Source organism: Parambassis ranga, chromosome 16 (genome assembly GCF_900634625.1).
Source record: "Parambassis ranga chromosome 16, fParRan2.1, whole genome shotgun sequence".
NCBI lineage: Eukaryota > Metazoa > Chordata > Actinopteri > Ambassidae > Parambassis > Parambassis ranga.
Window position 1 is genome coordinate 13,477,064 of NC_041036.1, and position 23,269 is coordinate 13,500,332.

Here is a 23,269-nt window from a genome sequence, read left to right on the forward strand (position 1 = left end):
GTCACATTGACCACACAAATCATGTTCGATTCACCTTAAAGTATCCAAAAGGTCACTTTCGCCATGACAACAAGCAAACACATTTGACCTGTCAGTAGAAAAGCTGCCATCCAGTAATTCTGGATTTTTGCCACACAATGTGAGGCAGACTGGTTTATTTGAAAAGGTTAGCTTTAATAAAACATCTACAAAAATAGACAACACAATGAATTACAATAGCATCAAAGGTAGCAAGCGTTCTACAGAGACACAGAAGACCCCAAATGAAACAGTTTTCTATATATTAGTAAAGGAAATAACAATTTTGTCCCTAACATATGTACATACCGTAATGTTCAGCCTCAAAGACGCAAAAGGACAAAATTGGACATCAAGAAGAGTCTAAGTACAGTAAATATATAAAAATATGGGTTTAGTTGAACTACAGTGTATCAAAAATGACTTAAATGGCACAACCATTCACAATCAGTAAACATGTATTACTTCATAATCTTGATCTCAGGACAGTGCTGCACAGCCAGTAAGGTAGATGCACTGTTTCTACCGCATCAGCTTAAACTAACATGGGACAATGCAGAGTTCGATGAAATCAGAAATCCCAGCATTTCCTCTTCTACAGTGATGTGTATTGATGAGTCGACTGACAGCGGTCAAATTGTCGGATGCCATTCCATGTAATTTTGTTAAAATAATATTTTACATCTAATGGTTTGGCAAAGCCTTGTTTGGAGAGGATTTCAGATTTTGTCCAAAATCACAGAATCCACATCTGACAGGAATCCTATCCCATCATGGCTGGGGGTATACAAGGAAGGGTTTAAAGTGCAGCTGGTTGTGGAATTTTACATCTATTCTTTGTGACTGCGTCACAGCCAGATACAAAAAATATAAACACCTGAGCAGGCGCATCTGAAGACGTCCCGTCCGCTGCTCCGCCTGACAGCATTGTCTCTGCTTGGAAAAGCGTTCCGGTTTCTGTGTCACATGTCATCGCGGCAGCAGCACACTCTCCTCCTCTGGGCCTTTGTCCTCAGGTTTCAGGGCATTTGGCACCAAGTACACAACATTTTTCCATTCTGTGGTTCAAAGATGGAGTTCAAATACTTTGTGAAAAACTGGGAGCCAGTGTTTGCGAGCAAACTGGGCATAATCACAGTGTAGAAAAGGGGGCTGCTGTTGTCTGGTCCACATAATTTCACATTAGTCCACACTGAGTCACAGCCGTGGATGTGGGCCCCTATCTAAGGGGGTGGGACTGAGAGAAAATTATAATTTTGGTGCAGTAGGTTATACCCAATATAAATGCTGAGATTGTCCCAGTATGCCCATCATGAGTGGAAATGGGCACAGGTGCACCTCCACCTGTTCACAAGCACGCAGCTTATGGAGACGTCATGAATCTTAAACTGTTTCCTATGGTAGAAAAAAGTATTCTCTGAGCACTAAATCAACAGTCACTTTGATTTGTTAATTATCTGAGAAGAGAGAAAGTTCCTATGCAGACTGCACCCACCACCACCACCCACTGTGAAATGTATCTCAGACCGTTACCTATCCAAAGCTGGGTTTTTGATGGCATCTGAAGTGGAAACAAAACCGAACCAGCGGTCTCTCAGCCTCTTCCACCCAAAAAGTAGAAAATATAAAAGCAAGCAACCTTCTCTCCCTTTTCTACTGCCCCATGTGTGCGCAGCCTCCACCACCACACATTTCAACTGTAGCAAGTACACATTCCTCTCTTTGGCCTTTCTCCATGTTGCCTTTACACCATGTTCATGGCATCCTCAGTAAGAAAGGAGTGGATGTAGGCGAAGGATGGGCGAAGTTTGCAGTCTCGGTTCCAGCAGCTCAACATGAGCTCGTAGAGACCCTGAGGACAGATAGCCGGCCTGCTCAGATATACCTGAAAAAGACAGAGGGATGGAGGTGAACATCTGGCCTGCCGATTACAATACACCAATACATTCTCTGACATATTGGTTAGTGGCTAACTGCTGTATAGTTCTTCTCTACTAAATACTCTGAATAACTGTACCTCAAAGACCAACCACTAGAGGGCGCCTGATATCAAGAGGAACATGTGCTATTATTATTCAAATTACTCTGAGCAGACTCACCCAGTAAGGGGTGTAGAGCAGGACACATCTCGCATGTGACTCCATTAATATTGACTGATGGATGTTAATCCACAACAATTTAACTCTCTACAGCTACGATAAATAAAATACAAACCCTGCACAAGGCTGGAAAATCACAACTGGAAAGTAAAATTTCAGTATAAGAATGCAAACAATCAAACATGGCCGGCTTCTGTGTGAAATACCTGTCTGCCCTGGTCTCTGAAGAACTCCCCAGCGTTGTCGATGACTTGTTCGTCTGTGAGGTTGGAGTACGGCTGTTCCTGACAAACACTCAGCATCTCCCACAGAGTGACCCCGAATGCCCACACGTCGCTGGCTGTGGTGAACTTACCCTGAGAGTACACACAGATACAGTTATCTTCATTATCATTATTTTCAGAATCATTAGCATACGCTGCTGTTAGGAGATGACACCTTTAATGAGTGTCATTAAAATCTCTGAACAGTTTTTTAATGTGTGCACATGTTATGTGAGCTTCTGTTTACTCAGTAAGATTTGGTATAAACTGGTCTTTCGGTCAATATTAGTGATACTGAGGATCCACGCAGCGCCACACATTCCTGTGCTCTCACCATCAGTATGCACTCCCAGGCCATCCAGCGTATTGGCAGCACAGCTCTGCCCTGGATCCTGTAGTAGTCTCCAGCGTAGAGGTTTCTGCTCATGCCAAAGTCAGCTATCTTGATGTGACGTTCGCCACCTCGGTCCTCTCCGCACTCACCCCTCTCTCCTCCAACCAAGCAGTTACGAGTGGCCAGATCCCGATGCACAAAGTTGAGAGAGGAGAGGAACTTCATTCCCGATGCAATCTGGCTAGCCATGGAGATGAGGGCTGGGTAACTAAGGGATGAAGGAAGATAGGAAATGGTTAATAAAACGTGTCACTATATGTACATATATGCATACGTCTGTGTCTGTACATCAGCATGCACGCACTACCTGATGGTTGGCGTATTGTGTGAAGGTCCAGTTTTGTCTAGAAGCACTCGGTGGGACAGATACTGGTTCAAGTCTCCGCACTCCATGTATTCAGTGACCATGCAGAGCGGGTCACTGCTCACGCACACTCCCAGCAGCCGGATGATGTTCGGGTCCTTCAAGCGGGACAGGATCTTCACCTCTTTCAGAAAGTCATTCCTAACAGGGTGAGGAATAAAAGTCAGCTAATCCTGATAGACAGTCATGCAGTAAAGAGAAGAACATGCGGATTTAAAGGATGATGAAAAATCTGCGCTCCTGCTCTGGCCTTACTTAAAAATAACATACTTAAATATTAAAGCATGATCACAAAACATTATTTATGCTACTGCTGCAAGGTGGGAGAATCAGGAGGCGAGCCTGCAGAAGAACAACTTGATTTATTTTCCTGGTCAATGTTTGTGTTGCTTCAGCTCTCACCATTCCTCCATACAAAACCAGGTGAAGATGGTCCCAAAACTCACAAGTCCACACATGGCTATTCTACCTGCTCACCACAAAACTCACTCAGAGCCAAAGTAAACAAACAGATGGTGAGGAACAGAATGTAACATCTAGACCAGCTACAGATGTTTTTCTTATGCACTGTGAGAGTATTGAAATTCTGTGCTTCTCCTCTGGGTTTTTATTATCAGGTCTACTGGTCTAAACTCTAATGACTGGGTCCTGTACCTCCTTGGGCCTGATGAAAAGTGAACATGCCAAAGAAGGAACAATCTTTGTACGCTTGCATTAAGTTCTACATATGCTGCAGCGGAATGAACAATGACTGTGAAACAGTGAAATAATCTGTGAGATAAACCGTAAACTGTGCTGAAACCTGGATGAGCCGAGCATGAATTTACAGACCTAGCATTCTTGGAGGCGTCTGGCCGCAGTATCTTCACAGCCACCAGAAGAGGGCGACCTTTTCTCACATTGAAAGGAAATTCCAAGTTGGGCAGGTCCTGAGGGTTCTCGATTTCACACAGGTGCACCTTTCACCGAAAAACAAGACACTGTAAAAACACAATCTCTCTCACACACACACACACAGTACTTTGCATGTCATTCCTCACCTCCCCAAACTGTCCTTCGCCAAGTTTCTCCTTGAAGATGAGACACTGACGTGGCAGTTCCGGCAGCGGGGCAGAGTCGGCCCCTGGGCTCGATGAGGTCAAGGCAGGAACAGCGTAGGTGTTGTTACCGCTGACACCTTGCAGACTCACAATGTCAGCCTCGGCATAATGTGGGACACTGGGAGGCAGCGGGGGAGACACAGGTGGGGAAAGTGAGGGGTACGGAGGCGAGCCAGGGTAGGGAGGAGGCTCCTCTTGTGCTGGAGGGAAACCCTTCTCCATGTCCAGGTCCAAACCACAGGCTGGAGAGGCGAACACAGTTTAAAAACGACTTTAAAACAATGAACGAGTTAGAGGGGGATAGTTAAGGGGATAGTTTGAATTCTGGGGAAGTCCAAAACACAACATTACTCTACAGATTCCGACCTCAAATCAGCTCATTTATTTGTAAAAGATCATGTGATCATCCTGTGCACAGCTTTGAGTTGGTTCATCTGCTGAGATTAGGCACAGAAGCCGTCATCCAGCAGGAATTCCAGAGTCTACCTCACCTTCATTTATTCAGGGCCATGTCATTTGGCTATTAGTGTGATGGCGGGGCTGTTAAAAGACATTTACCAGATAATTATATACATCTTGAATTACTTTGTGCTGTACAAGAATTTATTTCATCTAGAAAAAATACAGGAATACATACTCTCAGCTGAGGTGGGATATATTTCTGGTTGTCGATAACAAGAATACACGATTGAGAACAATTTAAATCCATCATACGTGTGTAGATTGAAGGTAAAAACATGCAGTTAGAGTAAAAGTCTGCGTTCATCCTATTCTACTGTTGCTGAAACTAACTTTGAATTTGATCTGGTTACTAATAAACTTCGAACACCTCTAAACTTTACATTCAACACAACACAGTGCCTCCCTGAGGTTCTGTCAAAGGCTTGTGTGTGAGTGTGGCCTTTGAATAATAATGAGCATGATAAGAAACTTCTAAATCCACTTTAATCCACACAGACACAGCCTATGAATATTAATACTGCGCTGCTTTTATACTTTAGTAATAATTGATGAAATTTAGAAAAACATAAACCCGTGCAACAGCTCTGAGAGGCAGATGGATGTTTTGCTCTTTGTTAACATAACAAAGCTGTTGTCTGTGTGCTAGCAAAAAACTACAAAATGCCTAAAAGATGCTGCCTGCCTGGAATCTACCGAAGCACAAACTTTTCTGAGCACTGGTGAATCACTGTGCTGTGTTTGTAACTTCAGCTCAGGCATTCTGACAGTATTCAACCTGTGTTACAGTATTATATATATGATTTGTATATAAAGCTCTGTTGTCACGTTATCTGTCAGCACATAACTAACATTTCCTAGTAAAATACGGTGCTTTAACATAGTTTTGGTGCCACTTGTGTTCCTTAAGATTAATTCATCAGCTCTGCCAATGCTGCCGATGCAGACGACACAGCGGGATGAAGAGACATCAAAAGTTTTTTTTTTATTGATTTCCAGGAAATGACAAATACTAAAATCCTATTTAAGTGACATTCCCGGGTCACTATTGAGTCAGACTCAATGTTAACATTGATTTAATGTTAACCATGATCAGCATCTTAACATTAAACACAAAGAAGAGACTGATAAACTTCAGTATTCGACAAATTATGATCAGATGGTGGGAAACAACCAAAACAAATTCTTGTCAATCCATCCAGAAATAATATTTCACTTAAAAAGGGAGTGCAGAACTACAGTATAAATGTACGTGGAAAAAAAAAATCAAGGCTACCCTTTCAGCAGCTGTGCACAGTTTTAAGTTTATAAATAAAAATCTATGAGTTTGTCAGTCTCAGAGTAAGTGTGAACATTTTTACAATTCCCCAAAGCCAAACTATCCCTTCAAATAAAGCAAAGAGTTATTTGAGTGCTGAGTGAAGGAGTGAGTGTTTGTGCAAGTAACAGGAATGGTGAAGATCAGATACATGCAATATTAATTAAAGACGTTTTTGTGCAGTGACTAAAATCAATCTCTACTCCCCCAGCCCTGGTAGTTACATATGGGTACTGTTGCTAGGTGGTGAAGCAGGGGCCGCTCCTGAACATGATGGCCCAGTTTGAGGTCTCTTACCCTGCGGCACATTGAGGCTCTTTTCCTGAGCCTGTGTGGAGCTGGGGACGACTAGGGCTCGGGAGCCTTTTCTGTGATCTGGTAGGAGCAGGTGATAGGCTGGGTTGTTTAACAGCAAGGCTGGGAGGGCACGTACACATAAACACACACACAGAGGACGAGGGGGGGTACACGCAGGCACCGCGGTGTGGATCATTGAGATCAGGACACAAAATACACACACAACGAAACACATGACAACATGACATGGTTAGCAGTCATTATAACTGAAGGGATGAGGAGGGGTTGCACTGACACATGGAGCACAGAACAGCAGAGCATCACAAGAACAGGCAAGTTAACACAACTCAGGCCACAACCAAACAAAACAAAACCAGTGGATGAAATAATGTTTCTGTTGCTCATGTTATTTCAAACTCACACACAGGCGCCTAATAAAGACGGCATGCCGAGCTCCTGCGGTACAATACAAGCAAAGGAATGCTTTCTGTGTCTTTTCTTTCCCCTCCCTTGTCCCTCTTTTCTCAGAACAATAGCTCTTTTGTGCCCCCTCTGCATCCTGTATCTTCTTGGTGGCACTCTTCCTTGCAGTGTGTTTAGTTTAATTTACTTTTTTTGACATGGTGAAATATGTTGTAATACTATTGTTTTCTTGATATGCATGCCCCATTTTTTTCTCCTGCTGTTTCCACTCTGCAAAATGAGCTTGCTTATTGATATGATCAACAAACAGGCTTTGCAGAAGCACAAACACAGGCGTGCAGATGAAGCAATCTGTACGACCACATACATGTTTGTGGAAATGTAAATACAGTACATATGGAAGGCTGCACTGGGACACATTTTCTGCATGCCAGATGTTTGTCACCCTGTGTTGAGCATGTTCTATTTCAACATGTCACGACACTCATGTTCTAAATCAAGCCACTATTAATGCACTACCAGTCTAGGTGTGTGTGTGTATGATGTACCTGTGCTGTCTCTGTAATCTCTCGGCCGGAGCAGGGCGCTGGGCTCCTGGTACTCTCCCTCTCCCTCCCTCTCATGGTCGCGATCATCAGGGAAGGTGTGTATGCGCTGGTACCGGCTCGAATAGCTGTGTGTGTTGTTGATGACCACGTTGTCCGAGGGGACGGACAGGTGAACCCGCAGCTCATCACTGGATAGACTACCTTGGGCCTGTGAAGACAGAGGACGCACTTAAATAAAGGGTAATTAAAATGCACTGTTTAAATCTCTAGAGGAGTTGTGCAGCTAAACAGACTAATTTTTAAACAATCAGCCGAAAATTTCAAAAACGCATCCAGATGGAGAAGCAGTGGTTCTCTGCCAAAGGCACTGATGGTTATTATCTCAGGCTGCTGTCACAGATTCTGCTTCAGCACTCTTCTCTGATATCATGTGGTATGTTGGTTATATATACTGGTTGAAGTTAGCTTATGGTGGAGACTTCATCCAGTTAAAAAAGGTTTTTGGTTTTTACTTTCTCAGGCGGCTCAGTGCAGCTTTGATAAATAATAAACTGAAGGCAGGCAGATACCACTGAGAGAAACCAGAAAACACCGTGTGTTACCAACTGTGAACTGTGACCCCAGTTTGGACTCACCTTGCCCAGTATTTTCTTCCAGTACTGCCTCCAAAGAATGACAGCTATCACAGCCAGCAGCAGTAAGATGATGCCCACCAGGCAGCCAATCAGAATAGCCGTATTACTGCTGTCATCTTTGGCTACAGGAAGTCCTGCCCTTGGAGTAAGAGCACCAAATTCTGAACCAAGAGAAGGCAAAAAGAGGGTAAAATGTAAGTTGTGTGTACGCTGAGACCTGCTGCTATGTGCAAGTCTATTGTTACACTGGGTTTTGATTGTGTGTGTGTGTGTTGACGTGAGTTAATGCGCTGTTCAGCATGTGAGCATTAGCTCTTTCAGCACAGTCACGCACTCACAGGGGTCACACATACCCACATAGTTTCATCAGGCCCACTAAACATCTGACAGGGATTGTCAGTGCGAGTGTGCATTTAGTATGCCCGCTCATACCACCGAGGCTCTCAGCCCGCTGCTTTCAGAACATTATGTCAACACTCATGCTTGAACTACACACCAGCTTTGTAGTCAGAACCATCCAGTTATTTTTCTCCTTTGAAGGTCAAATGTGTTTTTGAAAGAGGCATGAGTACATTCATTCAGCATAGTTTAGTGTTTGCAAATAAAAAAAAACTCTTAAAAAACAATTTTTTACAGAATAAATGACAGTTTGGAACAACACAGCTCAACCCACACACCCACACCCACATACTCATGTGCACATAAATAAAGAACAAATGCACACCTGCACCCACACAGATACATATTTACCAGCCTGTGATTTAAACATTACATTGTCAGGACAGAATCAGCTCTGTCTCTCACGCTCTCAGTTTACCACCATGGTAGTAAATAAACCCAAACAAAGCCGTTTAACCACAGGCAGTAACCAGGACAAAGCAACATACACGCCACAGAAAACCATTTGCAGCTTTTAAAAAGCCTGTTATTGTTTAGCTGTGCAGACTAAAGCCAGTTCAAAAAAACAGCATGCAATTTGTGAGACCACAGGAAGCCAAGTTGTTATCCTGCATAAATATAATTTACTATAGCACTGCTATAGTTTTTTCCTCAAGCTGTATATCTTCAAGCCCAGGGGACAGAGCCCAGTGCCAAAGCCTGCCCCTGTAATCCCTCCTCCATTAAAGTCCATACTCTCTGCTGAGCAGCAGGACAGGTTTAAGATGCTGGAAGAAGGCCAGTAAGCCCTCAGTTCATCCTCTGTGTCTCAACTTTCTTTTTTTTTTTAAACTCTCTCACCTGACAGCGTCCCGTTACCAGTGGTGTCCATCATGAAGGTGGTGGAGGTGAAGGTGGTGGGGGGTTCTGGAGGAGCGAGGGATGGACAAAGGAGGAATGTGTGAGAAGAGAAGCGGTGAATGCTCAGAAGATGGCGATGAACAAGAGAAAGGGAGGGATAGCAGGATTCTAGCTCACTTGGATCAAATCTCTAAAAGTTCAAACGAACCTTTTAAATCCAAACTGTGAAACATTTGACCTTTAATTTAAAGCCAGGCTTCTTCTGTCTTTACACTAAAATCTGTAAAATAAACATCTGGCAGAGGCTAGGGTCCAGCCAAAGAATTTCAGAGTAAGGCAAGTGAAACATGGGCCTCCCTTGGCACTGCCTGCCTTCTGCTTCAGACACACATGGCATTAACAAACTGCTTGCACTCATCACGACTGAAGGAAAAAAAAGGAGACGAGCTCAGAGACAAAAGTTGATGACTGGGTGAATTGGGAAGGCTTGATAGAGCAGATTGCAAGGAGAAAGAGAAAGAATGGTGGGTGGAGAGGGGGAAAAGTAGTGTGGGGGTGAGAGGCAGGACTCACCAGACGACCCTGTGGTGGTGTTGGAGGAGCTGTGGCTTGTTGTGGGAGCAGAGGAGGTGAGGTTAACGGCAGGAGGAGAGGCACTGTTGTCAGGAATCTTGGGGTGAAATGAATCAATGTCATCCTCCGCAAACGGCTCTGAATGAAAAGTTAATAAGAATAAATCATGTTTTATGTGTTTAAGGAGTTTAAATATGGCATAACACACCTACAGCAGTTGGGAAACAGTGTGGTCACAGCTGGATGTGTTTTCAGACAATTATTCTATTCATTTCAGAGCTAATTATGTTGCTTTTGCCGATTCATTCGTTTTGACAGAGACAACTGATTGTCTAACCAACGAATTACACTGGTGCTTAGTTTGCATACTAGCCAGCATCAGTGTTTTAGCTGAAGGGTGACAGCATGCTAGTACAGGAGGGTTTCTGACAGCAGTGAGACAAGGAGGACGTTAATATAAAAGGAGGACTGGTCAGAACCAAGACTGCATGTTTTGTGCAACTAGTTGAGTTGACCAACATCTAAATGGGAGCCATCTTGAATTTACTGACAGGATGATCCATTAACCTGCATGGAAGCAAAGCCTGCTTTAATAAGACTGGAAAAATCTGGTCCCATACCTACTGGGTGTGCACATTTATATAGATTATATAGACTGTTTATACAGAATAAGAGGACTGCCTTATGTGAGAGACACGTTATGAAAATGTAATATTTGAGAATGTGTGGATCACTTGCTTTCAAAATGACCTTGATCACTGCATGTTTGTACAAGTTCAGTCTGCTGAGGATCACAACCATGAGCCAGGACAATGCACAGATAGGATAGGATAGTTCTTCTGTCTCATTCATCATCTATAAAACCACTGTGTCATCTCAAATAAAACAGCGGGGTCAGGGCTGTTCAGCCACCGGAGTTTTGTCGATTCTTATCACACGGCGGCTGACAGTGTTCCTGACCAGAGTGGACAGTTTAATTAGTCACAGTAATCTGGAGAACAGAGCAGGCCTCTATCAGACTTCTAATTAGACCTCATATTTTTGCTGCTGTTTCAGCTCATAAACAGGAAGAAGACATGACAAGAGATGGAGGTAAAACAGGTGTAAAGATTACGTGATTCATTTTCATTTGTTTCTAAAATTAAGTAGTGAGAATTAGTTCTGCAGATGTTTTGCTGTATTCCGTCCTGTCAGTGGACCAATCTGATTGTGCTGTACTCTGAGCAGGTTTTTCCAGGTATCTATTTTTCTGCTGCTGCCATCTATATTTAGATATTGCTTAGGCAAAGCCAAATCTCTGCTGGACCTCCATTATTGTGTAATGCACAGTTGTTAGGTTATGTGACGTAAGTGTAAAGCCAGCAGAGCCACAGAACCTCATGTCTCATAGATGAACAGCTCGCTTCTGTTTCTTACCAGACAAGAATGATATCTCACTGATCAGCAGCCAGCGGTCTGCAAAGTAGAATTTGCAGCGGAGGATCTGAGCTGTCTGGCCACCGAGTTTGAGTGTGATGGGTCGTGAGGAGGGGTCCTTCAGATCCTCCAGGGGTACAGGCAGGGTAAGAGCTGGAGAGGACCAGGGCTGCAGGAGGCCGGGTTTAAAAACACACTCTACTTTGTTAAAGACTCGCACACCCTGTGTGTGGCGGTTGTTGCTGTGCACCTACGGGAAGAAGACAGGAGTGTCAGACAGAGGACAAACAAAGGAGGAAAGCGTTTGCAAAAATACTTTAACCACCTACATGTCTGAATTAGCTTGACCCCTGTGCAAATACCTGGAAAACTCAGGAGACTTTATCATTCATTATTCGAGGCGAGGGAGGAAGAGATTAACTTAACACACAAAAATTAATGACATATTCTCTTCCTGTTCAGCCATAATTGCTTTGGCACGACTTTCAGCCAAGCAGCGCCGACGAACACAATTAGAACGCAGGGAAGTGGGAGAAAGGATGGCAGAAAAAGTGCACGACAAAAGAACGATCGAAGAGAGCAGAGAATATTTCTTTCCAGTTTTTACAAGCAGGGAAAGGCCAAGGAGAAAAGCATCTATAAAAGCTGATCTTATATATGAGCCGTCACTGTGGCTGGAGGGAGAAAGAGGAGCTGGAGGACGAGAAGCGAGAGGAAGATAGAAGGTAGTTACTGTAAAATGAGGAAGTGAGAGGTCAAACCTGTAGATCTGAGAGACAGAAAATGAAGGTGGAGATGGCAGTTTATTTTTTCCCTCAGAAAAAGAATGAGATGCTGTGTCAAGTCAATTCACACGCTGCAGGGTCAGTTATGCTAACATGGTCCGCATGTTAAGGCTGCACCAGATGCTCAGCTGACATGTAGGAAATGTGGTTTGTGGTACTGTATGTTGGTGTTGGTGGTAATGGGTCAACTGAACCACTCACTCCTTTAGGGAGTTCAGCTCCTATGACTCACATTCATTATCTTCTGCTGGATTCATCATCAATCTGACCTCCATTAGAGATTCCCTGTGATCTTATTGCTTTATTCCACACACTTACAAAAATGTTCTACAAAAATCCCCAACAGACAGAACCGGAGTGTTATAAAAGCAGATCAGAGAGCGTCAGAACCTCTCTGTAAGGAGAAGTGAGAAGGTCAGGTCAGTTCTGACAAAGGTTAAAGAGCAGATTTCCCTTTGGGGGTGTCTTTATGCACAGGTTGGGGAACTCTGACATGTACAGACGAGCCAAACCAGAAGTAGGTTTTAGGTTCAGGTTCCCACTTTTTTCCCACGTTATTTATTTAACCTGTGTGTCTGACACATCCGCTCCATCAGGCCTGCATATCGCTGTGTGTCAGCTGAGGTTAGTGTGGGAAACCACCAGGGAACAGGCAGGAAAAGCAGGATAAGCCCAGAGGGTGTTTAAAAAAGTAACTGTGGTACACTCCAACAATAACAAACTCATAAAGAAACTTGGAATCTTCTTTCAAAACATCTAAAAAAATAACGTGTCCCTTTATGAGACAGGCTGGGGAATCAAGCTGTTTAATATGCACATGTATATGGTGCATCCCTCCCAAACCAACATTCCAACCTACATCCAAACAGACAACCCAGTTATAATTCAAACTGGGTTGCTTCATTTTATTATCCCCTCTCATTACTCCACAAACTAACCCCAAAAGCCACACAGACGCACAAACAGGCTGTGATGCAACTCGGTGGCTCCCAGAGAGACGAGCACAGTCACAGTGGCCCCCGTAATAAACAATGGCACATTCAAACTAATTAAATGGCTGCAGAGCTCTAAATGGTGCTTCCTGAGATGGCAGACTTCATTGTATTTTTTTTTTTTTTTAAATGAGGTAAAAACACATAGCTTAGTTTTGTTTTGGAGGTTGTGCTGCTTGGAACGACAGGAATGTCAGAGAGTTTCATCAGATGCTAAAAGAATCCACCCAATGTTCTAATAATCACAACGGCACGTTGTGAGCTAATGGGATAAATAATTAGCCGATGCAACAAAGTGCCAATAACAAATAGTTCTTCGTCATCTTAACAGTCTTTTAATAACACTTATTGAGTATCACTATATAGTATAAGCTGTTAGAAAAGAAAATGAGGTTATATGTCTGTAAGAAGCAGAAATACTTTATTCTGATCAGATCTCATTTATGTTATAGGAGAGTTTGTACATTTTTCCTTTACTGCGAACAGGATGTTCAGTATGCATCTTAACCAGCAGACAACATGATGCTCTGTGTACTGTTCTTGAGCTATGCTTAAAAATGTGTCACACAGACAAAGAGATTCCAGCGGGACAACGCAACCTGCAAACAGCCGAAGATAGACACTGATCTGTTTGGGCTGATGTAGGATGAGACAAAAGAAGGAACACATTTCCTGCTTGACCTGTGACTGTGTGTGAAATGGGCTGCAAATCCTAGTTTTAGAAGTGACCTCCCTGAAGACTCACACCAGGAACCAGCGCTATGACCTCAATGGGTGTTTTTCCACAGCAGGAACTCGTGGCAGGCACGAGGTGGTGGGATCATTTACACTCATCTGGGCAATTACTTCTTTCATGGGGGCCACATTGGCTTCCATAAAGTTAGGGGCCACAGATTTGTCCATTGTCGGTGTGCCATTGTTTTGTTTTGAATAAATAATTGAGTACATTGGCATATACTAAAGTAACTACTTTTTAAAACATCTTCTCATTACATTTTTATCGTGAGATTCCTTTGCTGTTATTTACTGGCTAGTTCTCTCCTCTGTTTGTGTCATGCCTTTTGGATGTGTGCTGTATGTTCCCGCACAGTCAGTAAAGAGCGGACATGTGAAGATACAATTACTGCAAACATCATTATGTACTGTTAGACAACTAATAAAAGACTAAGAAGCAAATCCCAAACATCTGACAAAAGGGAGACAGAAATGTGTGTTTAAAGGGACGGGGGAAAATAAGTCTGCAGAGTGAGAGAGCGGTGATGCTGTGCTCAACAGCTCAGCCTTTTATTAATTACTGGGTGGTCATTCTGTTTTCCTCTGTGGTCTGGACCTGGCTCTTTTCATGTCCAATCATGTGCCTACTCTATTGAGCACCAGGTTTTTTGTGCATTCTTTTCCAAAAACAGCAGTGAGAACATGTGTTTAAAACCCTGAAATCTTCATTTTACACCTCTGTGCATATTCCCACTGCTGGGATTTGTCCCTATTTCATTAAGGAAATCTTTGAGCTGGAAAAAGTTCCCAATGTAAGGTGGGGCTAAACCTCATTAAGGGTAAACCCTGAGGTAAACAACAGACAACAGTTTAAAAAACTACCAGCAAAAAAAAGAAGAACAGCTGAACAAAGAAAGCAGAAGGTGAAGTTTCACAACGCCATAGATCAATTCCAGAAATATACAACTTTCAGTGCCTACCTGCATGTTGTGGAAGACACGTGGTTTCTCAAAGTGGAACTCAATATCCACACTGCCTTGCCCAAGGGCTTCTCGGCTCCAGCCCACGTAGTCATACCCTGGCCACACCCTCAGCTCCTTAGTTTGTGTAAAGTCGTCTCCTCCTAGGACGCCATCACACAGCTGACCCAGGCCTCCAAACTGCATCCTGCACACACACACACAAACACACACACCACACATACACACTTAGGTTACCATGCGGCTCTGTACAGAAATAATGCTAGACGCCTGCTCTGCTTATCACTTTCTATTTCTATTCATGTTCCAGCATACAAAGGTGAATAAATAAGCATACATACATAACAATCCAGCACACACACACACCAGCTTCACTGCATTTTTTTTTCTTTGCTTATTTTGCATACAAACACACACAACAGACTTCGAGATCGCTGAACTTCCAGCTGTATGAGCCCGCACGCATCTGCTCCAAAAAGTCTGGATTACATCAAAAGTGCTCGCTCACCCACTAAAAAAACATTTCAGCCCCATTACCTCCACAGCACATGCAACCGAGGACCCCAAAACTCCCCACTCCCACCCCAGCTCTTGGTTCTCCCCTCACCCTGCCAAAACATTATAGCCAGGAAACACGCAAATCCCTGAGCAACTAAAAAAAATAATGTCATTCCCTTTCGATTAGGAAGATGGAATAAACTTGATCTTGGCTGAGACCCCACTTCAATGTTAGCAGATGTGATGAGCACTGCAGAGAAGCATTGCATCGATTGAACATGAACTCTGACTGTAACATCAGTAAACTGATCATATTCACCATGGCATCGTTCGAATTTACAACAAGGCCGTGTTTGTACATTTCCATAAAAATTCACAAGTTCATATGGAAATGAGATCATACATAAAAATGAAAATGGTACAGAAGCCTTGAGCAGCTGAATATCTTACCCTTGTTCTGTGCTGCCATCATAGGTGGAGTCATTTAGATAGACAGGCAAGCCAGACAAGTGCATGACGTGCCCCACTGGAGCTGCATAAGCTTTCAGCCCATCTGAGTGAAAGATGAAAAAAATCCATGTTAGTCATGAACAATAAACAAAACAAGAAAGAAGGCATACAAGACGGACAGATACAGACAGACGGACAGATATGGCTGGCTTTTTAAGAAACAGTTCACCACAAATGTAAATATATTATATTATTGTTTGGGTCTAAATTTCTGAATTTTTAGATGCTGATGCTCTCTACCATTCAGAGACCTGATGCAGGAACTATGTTATACCAAACCAGGCACCAGACACACATATCGCTGTAAAGAAGGCAGCCTGCATCTATCCCTGACAAACATTACAGCTGATCTGAGCAGTAACCATGTCAAAAGCATAGGCCTGTCTTCATACATTCAATTGCTCCTACATGAAATTGTTCACAACAAGGTCTGTGGATTTTCTAGATTAACTGCATCATGATTTCAGACACTGTCACAGCTACTGACTTTTTCTAATTGTGTTTTTTGGCACATTAACCCCACGACCACCTTCAGTCGAGAGGTGACGTCAGATACATGACTTCAACCAGCTACTCTGATATCTATAATAAACAATGGTGCACATAGGATTTACAGCCTGTCCTGTTTGCACATAAATGAGGATCTGTGAATGTCTTTAAATGTGAAGGTCAGGCAGGTCCAATCTGAATCTTAAAGTATAAACAGAGAGAAGGCGCTGTGCCGCCGCTTTACAATCTGTTATGGGATGAGGGGTGGTGTAGATTCTGCATAATCTCCTCTCTGTAGATGAGCTGAGCCACAACACGTCAGAAAACCACAGGGAAACATATTTTAGAGCCCTGGTCTCCCTGAAGACACAGACCAGGAACTGGGTCTTTCAGCGTCAGTGACAGCTCTGATTTACAGGCAGAGCAGGGAGGCAGATGGGGCAGGAGAGGAGGTGAGCCACTCATAAATACTCACTTAGTCAGTGTTGTGCTTCAGGAAACATGGAGACCAACACCATTTATCAACGTGTGGCTTCTTTTATCCGGGCAAAACTCGACTGAGGCTGTAAATTTATTGCAATGCCTCAAACTCGATGCATGGGACATATGGCGAAAACACTTGTAATTATTTCCATCTGATACAGGCAAACTCTGACACTGTCACCGTTAGGTAATCAAATGTATCAGGATCATCAATATATGGGCTGAATAAATACATAGATAAGAAAAACAGGACATTACTTACCATTCCACACACAACCGTAGAGCTCCACCCGAAGGCAAACACTCATAACCCGGTCAGCCAGGGGATAGAAGCGCACCATGCGGGCCACAATGGGAGGACCCAGGTCTTTCAGCACAACATCATAGGTGTTCTCATTACCCGACACCACCTGAGGGAGAGGGGTGCAGATACTCCATCAAAAACAAACATCCCCGGTCTCTGCTGTTTACTGTAGGTTTGAATAATTCACACCTGATGGCTCTGACTTTATTCTGTCTTAAATTTTTATGTACGTGAGAAGAGCTCAAATTATCTGACACACACACACACAGGTGCAAGAAAAATGTTAGAGTGAGAGCCAATTTGCTCTGTGTCAATGTAAGGTCTAAGATAATAACTGAAATCAGGAAACAAACAGTGTGACTCCTTCCCCAAACACTGGTTGTTGGAGGTCTTAATTCCCAGGCTATCATGTAATGGTGGTACAAAACACAGAGCAGGACTTATCACCAAAGAAAACATTGGACATTTACCAAACACAACGCACGAGGTTGCTTTATCTGCACAAGATTTATTGTTCAGCAGGCGGTGCAGGCTGCTCTTGTCTGACCAGAAACACTGTTACACAAAGTTTAGTTGGCTGGACTCCAAACTGCTCCACTTCTAAATGAATAACAAGCAAATCAAATACTGATGAATAATACAGTCAGCTGAGATTAATACTACATTTGTACTCAGCAGGAATGGGATATTGAGTTATTTCCTATCAATAATGGAGAAGGCTGACACCTCAAAGCTTATTTTATAACATTTAGCTGCCACTTTACTTCGTTTGTGTTCAGAGCTGAGCGAGACACAGAGCTGAGCGAGACACAGAGCTGAGCGAGACACAGAGCTGAGCGAGACACAGAGACACAGAGCTGAGCGAGACACAGAGCTGAGCGAGACACAGAGACACAGAGCTGAGCGAGACACAGTGCAACGCTACATTTAAGAAGAAACCTTCTGCCCACCTCTTGGCCCCAGCGGTCCTTCCAGGTGATCCATTTCTGTCCGTCCCGGGAGTATCGGAGCCGATAAGTGCGGGCAAACTCCTGGCCGTGCCCATCGGCATGGCGACCCTGGGTACCAACCAGAGCCAAGAAGTGGAGTTTGTGTAGGTCAACCTGCAGTAAATGCACATGAATACACATATTATTATAATAAAAACAGGTAGGTATGAAGAAAACAAGTGTCTGGAAGTGTTTCCACATAGTTTTGAGGTTATTCATTATAACAAACCACTTTCATATCAGTCTGCTAAATCAGGACCCACCAAGGATTTAAAGGGGGAAAAATAACTTATTTAAAGAAATAACAGTCAAAGAGTGTCCATCATCACTACGAAACAACTTTTTATTTTCAAGCTCACCACCTTTTGTTTCAGCTTTGGCCCTTCAAAGAATTTGATCCTCTACATTAAATGTAAATCAGGGGTAAACTTGTTTGCTATAATGCCTCCCAGATGGCCATCTCAATTTGTTGCCTTTGGCATCACACTGAACAAAAAAAAGCACATGTAACCTCCACCTAGGTGTGGCGTGTAAACACAACAACGGAGGTCTAGTGTCTGGTCCTCCCTTCCTCAGTCTGAATACTTTTATAGGAGGTCGAGGCAGAATAAAAGCTCGGCAGCCCTTTAAAGACAAGATTTAGCACTTCTTTATTTAAATAAGAGAGTGCTGATCTTTCTTCTCTGCGAGGAAATGAATGAGTATGTTTGGTGCTGACTACTCCAAGTATCAAATAATTAAATAACAAATGTGCAGTTCAGTAAAGGGTAAAGAGTAAGTAAGAGTTTCTGACCTGAAGGTATTCAGTTCCACCCGGGAAGACAGCTCCAGCTGGACACCATGCTCCATCACCCTCTCCAGTACTCAACCTGAAAAAAAGTGTTCAATGTAAAACTACAAGAGAAAAGTTCTCCTCTAACAATCATTTACCATGTTTTACAAAACATCAAAACCCATTGTGTCAGCACCATGCAGAGGTACATATGAGAATCCAATCCTGTCTCTAAGCCCCTGCAAACACTCACATATAAATACGAGCTGGCATTGGCTAAAGACAAACAGAGAAAGAGAAAGACAGCAGAGTGATGGAAAATACAGAGAACACATACGACTCATGAAGAGAGAAAACGAGATGAGAGGAGCAGGGTGATGATTACCAGCTCCTCCACATTCAAACTTCACAATAAGACTTGCTGTAGAATGTCAGGATCAATCTTTACTCACAGCTCCTCAGGCCTACCACACACACACACACACACACACACACACTCATTCCAGAAAAGTTCATGCTCACAGCACACACTGGCCACAGACTTGGCTGTGTGTCTGTGACGTTGCATTGAGGAGCTTTGGAGCGGTCGCCAGGCCACAACCACTCTGACCACTGTGAGGCTTCTCTCAAAATGAAAGCTGCTGCTCAGACCACCAAAACAAATCACTGTATCAACTCAGTCACACTGACAGTGGCGCTTGGACTATAATCAATCCCTCTCAACCTTCAGTGGGTGAGATCATACAGCTGGGAACCACAAAATGATAGCAACACATTAGTGCTCCACTAAGTGTCCTGTGATGCAGGAGGAGGGGGGAGGTGGAGGAGGAACATGGCGGAGTAGGGCCAGCAGGATTAACATTACACAGCACTGCTGAGCCAAGCACCTCATTTTCTCCTGTTTCTCGCTGTGCCCGTCTTTTACTTCCTACCTAAATACCAGCCAACTCGTCACTCCTCTCCCATTGTTCTCACTTCACTCATTCCCTCCTCTCCAATCTGCTGATATTCCACTGGCCAAGAGTAATAAAAAAACCCTACCAGTTCTGCAACTCTTCCCTCACCCAACACCCTGCTTACAAATTAATTTCTCCCCAGCTTTCAGCAAGCTGCAACACAGATCCACCTCTCAGTTGTTTTTTTTCTCTCCTTCACTTTATATCCGCTGCTCTCTCACTGTTTTCCCTCTTCCTCTCTTAGGGTTTCCCTCATGTGTCTTAAAGAGATCTCAAGCTAATAATCATTTCCACATGCTTAGACACTGAGCCAGGAAACCCACCCTAACAGCCTGATGGAGACAAATGAACACAAACACACACACACAATCCTGCGTGTGCTCTTACACGTGGCTCTAGCATGTTTCAGGTCTAACATGGTTCCCCTGAATACGACCTCACAGCCAGACAGACAAGGTGGTAATGTAATTAACGGATGGGCTTTATGAAGACACACACTGTCATCCCCCACCATAAACTAATACCCCTCAGAGAAATTACTTTAGCATGGTGCCAACAGACTCCAAACACGTCCCACCACTGAAGCAGAAGCACTAAGCCCAGAAAGTTAAAGCAGCTTTTAAAGGGCATGTGAAACAGCCAGCGTGGCATCCTGACCCCGGCTATTATCTGAAAACACTGATCATACAGCTTTATATGCAGACGAAATCACCATTTTGACAGATTTGTGTTACACGGGGTACATTATTCCCTAAACAGATCAGTGTGTGCAGCTCTTTAGTCTATTAAATCCACCCTATCAAGCAGCTCCCAACTGCTGTCCGAGCAGCACCACTTCTCAAACTGCTGCTGATTATGTTTCCTTTTTAAGAAGCTCTGTCAAAATGCTGCTAAAATTTTAATTAACACATCACAGTAGCATGACCAGGTAAGTTGCAGTTGACTTTATTTGTACAAATTTGGTTAATAAGTCATGTTGACCGTTTGACCTCCAAACTTTAGTCAATTCATTTTCAATTCCATATTTTCTTGTTTGTTTGGGCATTTGTGGACAGATATCACTGACCTTTGACTTCCACACTCTCACTGTACACTGGAATCACAAAAATGGCCTACAGATATAACAGGGGCTGCTGAGGATCCAACTCTAGTCAGTTAGTCTCTGCATCTGAGTGAAAGTTTTGCCAAATTTAAAAGAATTCACTCAGAATTCACTTAAAATTCACCTTCACAAACTGAGATATGGCCAAAGTGCACATGGTTTTTCATTAACACTGCAGATGTCTAAATACAGTTTAGATATTATCGTCAATCACCAAATGTGAAGCAAGTCTCTGAAGGTATTCCTCATACTTAGAGTGGAACGTACACCTAAAACCCTGGTGCCTGTGTGAAGCTCTCATAATAAAAAGCAAACACAATGTAAGAGCGCCAAATATGTGACTTTATTTTCAAACTCTTACAGAACTGAAAACAGTTCTTAACTCTTTCAGGCCTGCTTTCATCTCAGCACAGTACTAAAATTAAAAACTTATTTCAGTTGTGTAATCCATGACCGTAAACATCAACTGTATTTATGTCAATGTTACACTGTCATTGCTTGTTGATATCATGCATTATCTCATTATAACAAACCACTGACTGCCAGGAATGATGGGAAAATAACTGATGAAATCTATTACAGTATGGCACTTATCCTGCTGCTGTCTGATCTATGATGTCATCTCATCCGTTAAAAAAAACAATCAAGCAATTTCTCAGCAGCTGAAAATCTCCAGTGTTTGATCCTAAGTTATTTTTCAGTGAAAAAAAAACCAGAGTGGAAATCTCCTTTTTATTTTATGAGAATAATGTGATTGATTTGTTAGCATATTTCCCACCTTCCATGTTTGGCCTCGGTTGAGTCTGACCAGGCACTGGAGGCAGTGATGTCAGAGTCTGGGATGGTGCCATCCTCCATCCCCAAGGCGTAACGGCACTGAGCTGCGAGAGGACAAAAAAAAAAGACAGTGAGAGGGAGACAGAGGCCGGATGAAGAGATGAGTAAAATCTGTATGGAGCACATGTCCAGGGGAAACTTAATATTTCCATTAGAGTGTCAGCAGCCATCATTGGTCACGGAGCGTAATGTTGTTATATCATCTCTGGGAAAACCTCCGGTCTTCATGCTTCATAATTCCACACAGACAGCGAGTGGAGACAACTATGAAACTGGCCCTGTTGTTTTTGTTTATTACAAATCTCTCAGGGTTACTCAGCACTATTGAGGCCATGTAATGTCTAACAGCAGTGTTTTGCATGACTTAGTTGGTCAAGTCCCCTCTGTCCTGTCAAGAGTGAACACAGCAAGGACAGCCTATAATAAATCTCATTGTGCCACGCTGACATTTTATGTGCTGGCCTCCTGTAAGACACCCAGCCTGACCAGTCTTCCCTGAGACTACACCTTTACTGCTCTTTCCATCCTACACAGAGAGAGACACCTCCTCAGGGCTCCAATGATCCTGCACAGCTCCTGTTACTGTTGCTCGGGGATTTGCAGGAGAACAAAGAAGAGAAAAAAGCTAAGGGCAGGGGAAAGAACAGAGACAGGTCTCAGATATCTGCACTGACTCTGTTCCAGCGACAGCATTATCAGGAGATCCAGATAGCATGGTCCCAGGCAGGGATTACCCAACGTCACAGCTATCTGCTCTGAAGTCAGTCATGAGGAGGAGGTGAGAGGCCGAGGGAGTGTTTGGTCAGTGATAAAGTGGAAACGGGTCCTGACAGTGATATGGAGAGTTGGCTGAGGGTGACAGAAAGAGGCGGGGGTGGGCGTCTAACTCAGTTTCTGTCATTGAGTCAGTGAACAGGAATGTTTGGGCTGCATGACAAACCCTAAAAACCCCAACGGGCATAGCACACAAACACACACACACACAGTTCATCCACGCCCTGAGGACAGGTGCCCATTTCATTACATCATCATCATTATACCACATCAGCAGTCAGCAACATGCCATCTGCAGCCTTTTCCCCTCTCACCATCTTTGCCACTCTGTGTGTCCTCTGCCTTCACCTACACCTTTTGTCATTTTTTAAATAAATCCTGAACTATTCCACTCACACCGCCACACCTGATTTGCATCCATCTTCAAGAAAAAATATGTTTGTACTCTCACACAGTGTGTATATCTGTTTAGATCCTTCATTTAGAGCTGATACATTAGTCAATCCAATTAGTCATCAGATGAACAATGGATGACACAGTTACAAAAACAATGACAAAGCAAAATAAAATCAATTCAAATTACTTGTTTTTCCAACAATCTTTAAATATTCATTGACTCGAGAGATTTAAAAAAACAACAGCAAATCCTCACAAATAAACAGAAACACAAAATGTTTTGACACTTCTGCTAAAACAATTACATGAAAGTGTTGCATTATTAATGAGGTGTCGACATCTCTTTATCATCAGCAACACTTGCTTCACCCAGCAGAAGCCTTTCTGTCAGACAGGTGGCGCTAACACTGCAGACACCTGTGTGTAGTACTGTCCAATTACTTCGTAGTAAGCAGATATCCAATAAAAAAGGCAGATCCTGGACTGCCTGTTCCGTAGAAAGACTTATGTTAGAGAAGATTTATATGACAGGTCAGTTCAAA

General features: G+C 43.2%; 1 protein-coding gene across 4 annotated transcripts in view; it reads right to left on the reverse strand.

Moving 5' to 3' along the window:
* Window positions 1-120: 120 nt before the first annotated feature.
* ddr1 (discoidin domain receptor tyrosine kinase 1) overlaps window positions 121-23,269 on the reverse strand; it is a 36,671-nt gene continuing 13,522 nt past the window's right edge. Inside the window, exons 3-20 of one of the 4 annotated variants that reach the window (XM_028424395.1) lie at window positions 21,499-21,601; window positions 18,684-18,759; window positions 17,852-18,004; window positions 16,860-17,007; window positions 15,566-15,668; window positions 14,618-14,804; window positions 11,147-11,396; window positions 9,731-9,868; window positions 9,158-9,223; window positions 7,919-8,079; window positions 7,284-7,491; window positions 6,313-6,390; window positions 4,179-4,480; window positions 3,970-4,097; window positions 3,082-3,279; window positions 2,715-2,982; window positions 2,324-2,473; window positions 121-1,903 (exon numbers count right to left, since the gene is read on the reverse strand). In XM_028424395.1, the coding sequence (XP_028280196.1) occupies window positions 1,763-1,903; window positions 2,324-2,473; window positions 2,715-2,982; window positions 3,082-3,279; window positions 3,970-4,097; window positions 4,179-4,480; window positions 6,313-6,390; window positions 7,284-7,491; window positions 7,919-8,079; window positions 9,158-9,223; window positions 9,731-9,868; window positions 11,147-11,396; window positions 14,618-14,804; window positions 15,566-15,668; window positions 16,860-17,007; window positions 17,852-18,004; window positions 18,684-18,759; window positions 21,499-21,601 (2,858 nt within the window). In that variant the 3' untranslated portion in view covers window positions 121-1,762. Of the gene's footprint in view, window positions 1,904-2,323; window positions 2,474-2,714; window positions 2,983-3,081; window positions 3,280-3,969; window positions 4,098-4,178; window positions 4,481-6,312; window positions 6,433-7,283; window positions 7,492-7,918; window positions 8,080-9,157; window positions 9,224-9,730; window positions 9,869-11,146; window positions 11,397-14,617; window positions 14,805-15,565; window positions 15,669-16,859; window positions 17,008-17,851; window positions 18,005-18,683; window positions 18,760-21,498; window positions 21,602-23,269 lie in introns of all 4 variants that reach the window. The other 3 variants (XM_028424394.1, XM_028424396.1, XM_028424397.1) reach the window with 3 other exon arrangements.